The sequence below is a fragment of the Microtus ochrogaster genome, chromosome 6, assembly GCF_000317375.1.
Source record: "Microtus ochrogaster isolate Prairie Vole_2 chromosome 6, MicOch1.0, whole genome shotgun sequence".
NCBI classification, from domain to species: domain Eukaryota; kingdom Metazoa; phylum Chordata; class Mammalia; order Rodentia; family Cricetidae; genus Microtus; species Microtus ochrogaster.
This window is the reverse complement of record NC_022013.1, coordinates 24,863,990-24,870,136: the sequence shown is the minus strand read 5'-3', so window position 1 is coordinate 24,870,136 and position 6,147 is coordinate 24,863,990. Positions and strand designations below refer to the sequence as shown.

The window sequence follows — 6,147 nt, the reverse complement described above, 5'->3', positions numbered from 1 at the left end:
CTCCTCCTCCTCCTCCTCCTCCTCCTCCTCTAGACCAGACTGGCCTTGAATGCAGAGATCCACCTGCCTCTGCCTCCTGGGATTTAAGGCATCCACTACCAACACCTGGCATTTTCTTGACCTATTTGTGTGACAGTTTGGAATCCTTTATGGACCATGGTTGAAAATGTCTGGTGACAGACAGTTATGAAAACCTCCCTGTTTCTTTCTTTTGATTAATTTATTTCTTATTGTGTGTGTGTTTATGAGTACCATATGCATGCAGGTGTTGCAGAGGCCAGAAGAGGGCTTCTGATTCCCTGGAACTGTAGTTATGGGCAGTTGTCCGTCACCTGATACGGATGCTGGAAACTGAATCTGGGTCCTCTGCAAGAGCCGCAAGTGCTCTTAACTGCTGAGCCGCCTCTGCACCCACGCGGGTAGTTTCCTTACTGAGTTAATTCTGAGGAGGTCCAGAAAAGTGTCTCAGGGCTCCCACTATCTGCGACTGGGAATTCTTTTAGTCTGAGTTTGCAATGTGTGCCCTGCCAGATGAACTTACTTATTCCCGGGCAGTTTTGCTCACCCAAGTGTGCGTGCTTACTGTTCTTCCTCCTGCCCTCACCAATGGGTGCTCAGCCATGTTTTCCCATTAGAGACAAAATAGAGGCTTAAAAATAATTTTTATTTATGCATAGAAAATCAGGTATATTTGTACAGTATGTTTTGATCATCTTTGTCTACTATCACCTCCCTCCAATTCCCACTAGTGCCTCCGTTCTCCCTCACATCTTCCTGTCCTCTTTCTTTTTGTCATTGATAACTCTGTGAGTCTAATTAGTGAAAATAGTTTTTTTTCCAAAAGATAAAGCCTGTCTACTCATGTACTCTGTAACCCAGCTTTATTTTTTTATTTTTTTATTTTTTTTATTTTCGAGACAGAGTTTCTCCGTAGCTTTTGGTTCCTGTCCTGGAACTAGCTCTTGTAGACCAGGCTGGCCTCGAACTTGTAACCCAGCTTTAAAAATGACATTTGCCCCTAATTTGTCTGATAACCTGAGTTTGATCCCTGGGACCCTCATGGTGAAAAGAGAAACAATTCTTGCACATTCTCTTCTAACCTCCACAGTGCATAGTCACAATTGCCCACATGTGTGTGCGTGCATACACATACACACGTACATACACGCACACACAGACACATAATAATAAAAACTGAATTAATGTAAAATTTAAAAAGAGAAAGATACCATAAATGTTATTAACTAGAGCCTCTCTTCCTTCCTCTCACCCTGTGGGTTTCAGGCCCGTCAAGTGATGGAGAGAGAGTTCAATAATCTGTTGGCTTTGGGTACAGACAGGAAGTTGGATGACGTGAGTACTTGGATATGAATTTAGGGCCTTGGTCATTGTAGGCTGATTGGATTGAGGGTCATGAGATCTCCAACCCTAGGGCTGATGAGTGGTGGCTAGCCTAAGGGAGGGGGGCCAGCAGGGATGGGGAATGGCAAGGGGCAGGGAGGAATGTGGTTGGTTGTGCAGCAGGCTGTGGGGAAGTCTCTGAAAATCATTTGTGTTGATCAAATCAAAGCAGGTGTTATACTTCTAGCATCTTCCACCTCAAAACTCAGCCTTCTGGGCCATGCAGGGTCAAAGGTCTTCCCCAGAGGGAAGAAACTTTTCTGTTTCTGTGTCTCTCCATGCTGGGCGGGATTGCAGCTTGCCCTCCAGTTGTGTGGTGTCTGAGGACAGACGCTCTGCTGAGGTGCTGAGTGACAGCTCCGCTCTCTGCTCCTCAGGGTAGTTGGCACACTGCTAAACAAAAACCCAAGCTGACACCCCAGATCTTGCCGTAGCTTCACTCTGCAGCCCTTCTGGTCTGTAGAAGTAGCCTTTGACTTTCATTTCATCAGGCCTTCCCTTGGGGTTCAGGGAAGACTGGAGGGCCCTACCAGCCCTCCCTGCTCCACCTCTTGACCTATTTCCCTGTCACCAACCTTCCTTGAATGTGCCAGTCTGTCTGCCTTACCCGACTGTGCTTAAGCAAGTTAAAAAAGAGCCTGGGACTGACAGGATGGCACAGGAAGGAAAGCTCTGGCCCTATAAGCCAGATGACCTGAGCTTGGTCTCTGGAACCTATAGAAAGGTAGGAAGAGACAACCAGCTCCCCAGTGTTGTCCTCCGACTTCCACAGATGTCCCGTGGCGTGTGTGAACACACCCCACACACAGTTATTTCTAGGTTCTCCATCTTTAGACCTTGCTAAATTAAGGAACGGGCCTCCAATTATCCATTCATCAACAGTTACTGAGGCAGACAGCATTCCACGCCATCACTCAGGATCAGGGAATGCATTCTTTGGAACAACAATCATTCATTGCTTCACAGAGCATAGAACATGATAGAGAAAGGAGAAGAAAACGGAAGGAGTAGAAGGTGAAGGGACCGGGGGGAGCAGGGGGGGATGAGGGGAAGAAACAGTAATGGAGTACTCTTATAGATGCTCCTGGGACAGGTCTTAGGGCAGGTTTAGAGGTGATTAAAGCATGTATCATTCCAAGAGCACAGATTACAAACCCCAGTGGGAGGGATCGTTGAGGCAAAACCTGTCTGGCCCCATCACTGTCTGTGTGTTCTGGTTCCACTGGAGAAGGTAGCCTGAGACATAAATAGGTGAGGCAGATGTTGGACTTGCCATTTGACAGATAAGAAAACTGAAGCCGGGAGAGTCCTGTTGCTAGTCACGCAACTGAACCAAGAACGGCAACCTAGAACTCATGATCTCTGGCAGTGTGTTCCTAGCAACCTGGGTAGTATCTTTATTGAGGGCCCAGGACAGGATAGCAGGACTGGGGCTGACCAGTGAGTGACCTCCCGCAGGGAGCCTAGGATGAGAAATACTTTGAAAAAGCAGTGGGCTCTCCCAGCTCAGTTGGGAAGATTGGGGTGGCAACTCCAATATGTCCCTTGGTGCAGGGGGAAGAGAAGGTGTTCCGTCGAGCACCCTCCTGGAGGAAACGCTTCCGGCCACGGGATCACCACAGTGGTGGCATGCTGGGCACCTCCGCAGAGACCCTCCCAGTGGGCTTCCGTGTATCCACGCTGGGTCCTCTGCAGCCCCCACCCCCTCCGCCCAAGAAGATCATGCCAGAAGGTGAGTGCGGGGACTGGCCGCGGGCTCCCTCCCGCAGCCTGGGGCCAAGCGGGCTGGAGAGGGGCGAGGCCGAGGCTGCGCTGCACTAACGCTGCGGTGGGGGCGCACTAACCCGCGCTCTGTGTGTTCTCCCGCCGCTGCCGACTCCTGCCAGCCGGGACGGCGGGGGCGCAGAGACTGGAGCCCTCCACGGTCCGGACCTACTCCTGCTGACCCCCCACCCTCCCGCCCCGGGTCTGACGGGGGTGTGCCCCCGGCTCGGGGTAAGTGGGCCTGGCCGTGGCTGCGCTCGCCCGCTTTGCCTCCGCCCCGGCCCGCCCTGCCGCAGCACCCTCGCCACAGCACCGCCCGGCTTGCCCTTCCCGCTTCGCTTTGTGCTTGGCCGCATGTTGCACCTACCTGCTGCCCTTCCGGGGACCACCTCCACTTACAGAGCCTGTCTCTCTCTTCTCTCTTAGCTCACTCCCACTATCTCTACGGACACATGCTCTCCGCCTTCCGGGACTAGCCACGGCCCCCAGGGTGGGTGCCCTGGTTTCACAGGCTCAGTAGGCCCTGACCCCTCCTGCTCGTTCCCTTTCTCCCTTGGCTCCCAGCCTCTCCTCCGTGACTTTCCAGTTGCCCGGGATCTCAGAATATGCTCATCTACTCCCTTGGCATCCCACTATCCGAGTCCTACTTCGTGCCCCTTTTGTAAGTCTCTGGTGGATGTGGCCAAGGTTTCCTGTGTGTGGCGGCACCCAGGTTGATGGTGCTTGGGATTCTGTGGGAGGGAGAAAAGAGTAACACTGAGTGAGTGTCAACACCTTTCCTCTTCTGGACCTAGTTTGGTCTGTACTCTGGGTTCATCAGGCTCATGATCCCAAGCCAAGGACTGAGATGGCCCTTCCAATAAAAGGCCATTTCGGACTCTGTCCTGCTTGGACTAATTGGCCTTCTGGTCCCCTCCACTCTGGCTGTGCCAAATGGTCGGAGTGGTTTTGTACCCCCTTTCACAGTATCACCCCTGCCCCTTCCCCAAACCGGTCAACAGTGTCTGTAGCTCCTGCCTCCTGGTCGTGCTTGGGGGCAATGAGGGGTGAGTACCCGAGTCCCTCCAGGATACGCCAGGAAGGAAACTGAGGAAGGCTAAGGTGGAAACTCTGAGTCCCAGCTGATGCAGAATCCCAAATATGTGGGAGAAATGGACCCCAGAGCTTTGGACTAAGGGCGAAGACAAGGGAGAATCTTCAACTCCTTGCCCAGTAGAAGGTAAAGTCAGGGAAACTAGAAGGAAAACAGATGGCCTTACTACCTAAGCCCAAAGGGCAGTGGGAATGGTTCAGCCCCAGCCACAGTGAAGTGTGCTACGGGGCTGAGTGGGTCAGATCATGAGCTGTTATGTCTGCCCTGAAAGGGAGGGGGGGTCCCTTTAGGGAACCATGTCCCAGGTCCAGGACATGTGGATTGAGGCAGTCTTCCTTCTGTGTCCTCATGCCGTCCAGTCCTCCATTAGTGTTCTTTGGGGGTCAGCTATCTACTCCAGAAATTGTTGATCTCCTCTCTCCCCACTATTTTAATTGCTTTTTCTGGCAGCATGGTGGGGCAGGACAGATTGTGAGGAATGCCATTCACCTCCTCTTCCAGACCCATTCCTTAGCCTTAGGAAATCTCAGGACCTCATATCAGGGTGGGTTGATAGAAGCTGATACTTAACAGGAGAGGAAAAGACGTGCCTGGATTGTGTTTGTTGGAGGCAGGCAGGACAGTACCCTCCTGCCCTCCTGTAGGCAAGTGGAGTAACTGGCTTGCCATCTCATTTACTGGGGATTCTGAGCAGGGGCTAGGCTGGCAGGTGGAGAAATGAGCCAGAACTCCCTGCTGCCCAGTAGGGGAAAGCTTGGCTAATGGGTTGACTGAATGGGCTCCCCTGGGCTGGGCAGGAAGCTACCTGTCCTTGATCCCATTGTTTCCGCATCCCTACCCATCAGGCTGCTGGGGATGAAGATGAGAAACAATTGAGTAGAATATGAATTAGTTAGAGTGTGAGAAAGCCCGATCCTGATCTCTGGAGTTACACAGAAGTACCAGCATCCTGAGATGGAAGGAGTTGAGCTTGACAACCCCATCTAACTCCTTCTGGGGACTCTCTATGGGCTAGCTGTGTGAGAGTCAGCCCTGCCCCTCCTCTACCATGTAACCCTGTCATGGTTTTTGATGTCATAGGTAGCGACTGGGGATCCAGGTGTTTTCAGGGTCAGCAGGGAGGATGGACAGGGACTCTGCATGCAGTGATGGAAGGCTGCTGTCATGGTGTACTCTTTGCCTCACAGTTAAAGTATATATGCATATTTTTTTTTCTGGAGAGTAACTAGTGGCCCAAGCCCTCCTTGCCAGCCTCCTGTGTCTCACCGGATCCCTTCTCAGTACTGTATTGGCTCAGTGCTTCAGGAGTGGGTGTGCGAGTGTGTGTGGGTGTGTGTGGGCATGAGTGGGTGTTTATGTACCAATAAACAACCTGGTTTTAAGACAATGTACAAATGGCCTCCATTTCTTTATTGAACACTCAGCTCACCCGATGTGTCCGGATTCCTTCACAGACCTCCAGGTTGCTGTGCTCTGGGAAGGTGGTATCAGAGTTTTGAAGCATACGGACAACAGGATGATGGGAAAGGTAGCATTCGGGTGGCGTGTACCAAGCGTTTAGAGCAAGGTGAAGGGATGAGAAGCCTGCTCTCAGACTTGGCCGGGTTCCCGTTTCACCTTTATTCTTCCAGGTCTACTCTACCTGGATCCTTTTCACACTGAGCCCGGAGTCACTGCTGCTGCCCAGCCTCCTCTGGGCATCTCTGCATCCCAGGAGCTGTCTTAGTTACCTTTTGGTTGCTGTGATAAGATACCATGACCAGTGTAACTTATGAAGAAAATCACTTACTTGGGTGCTCACTTACAGTTCCAGAGAGCTAGAGTCCATGACCATCATGGCAGGGAGGATGGCAGCAGGGTGGTCAGGCAAGCGGGCAGATAGACATGGC

The 6,147-nt window shown here is 51.8% G+C and overlaps 1 protein-coding gene across 2 annotated transcripts in view; it reads left to right on the top strand.

The window, feature by feature from the left end:
• The window catches only part of Ppfia4 (PTPRF interacting protein alpha 4), a 46,857-nt gene extending 41,210 nt beyond the window's left edge, over positions 1-5,647 (top strand). Inside the window, exons 27-30 of one of the 2 annotated variants that reach the window (XR_003377072.1) lie at positions 1,285-1,353; positions 2,956-3,133; positions 3,288-3,396; positions 3,592-5,647. Coding sequence is in view for 1 of the 2 variants with exons in the window: in XM_026779969.1 (XP_026635770.1) it covers positions 1,285-1,353; positions 2,956-3,133; positions 3,592-3,641 (297 nt within the window). In the remaining variant the exon portion in view is untranslated. The remainder of the gene's footprint in view (positions 1-1,284; positions 1,354-2,955; positions 3,134-3,287; positions 3,397-3,591) is intronic. The other variant, XM_026779969.1, reaches the window with a different exon arrangement.
• Positions 5,648-6,147: the final 500 nt, after the last annotated feature.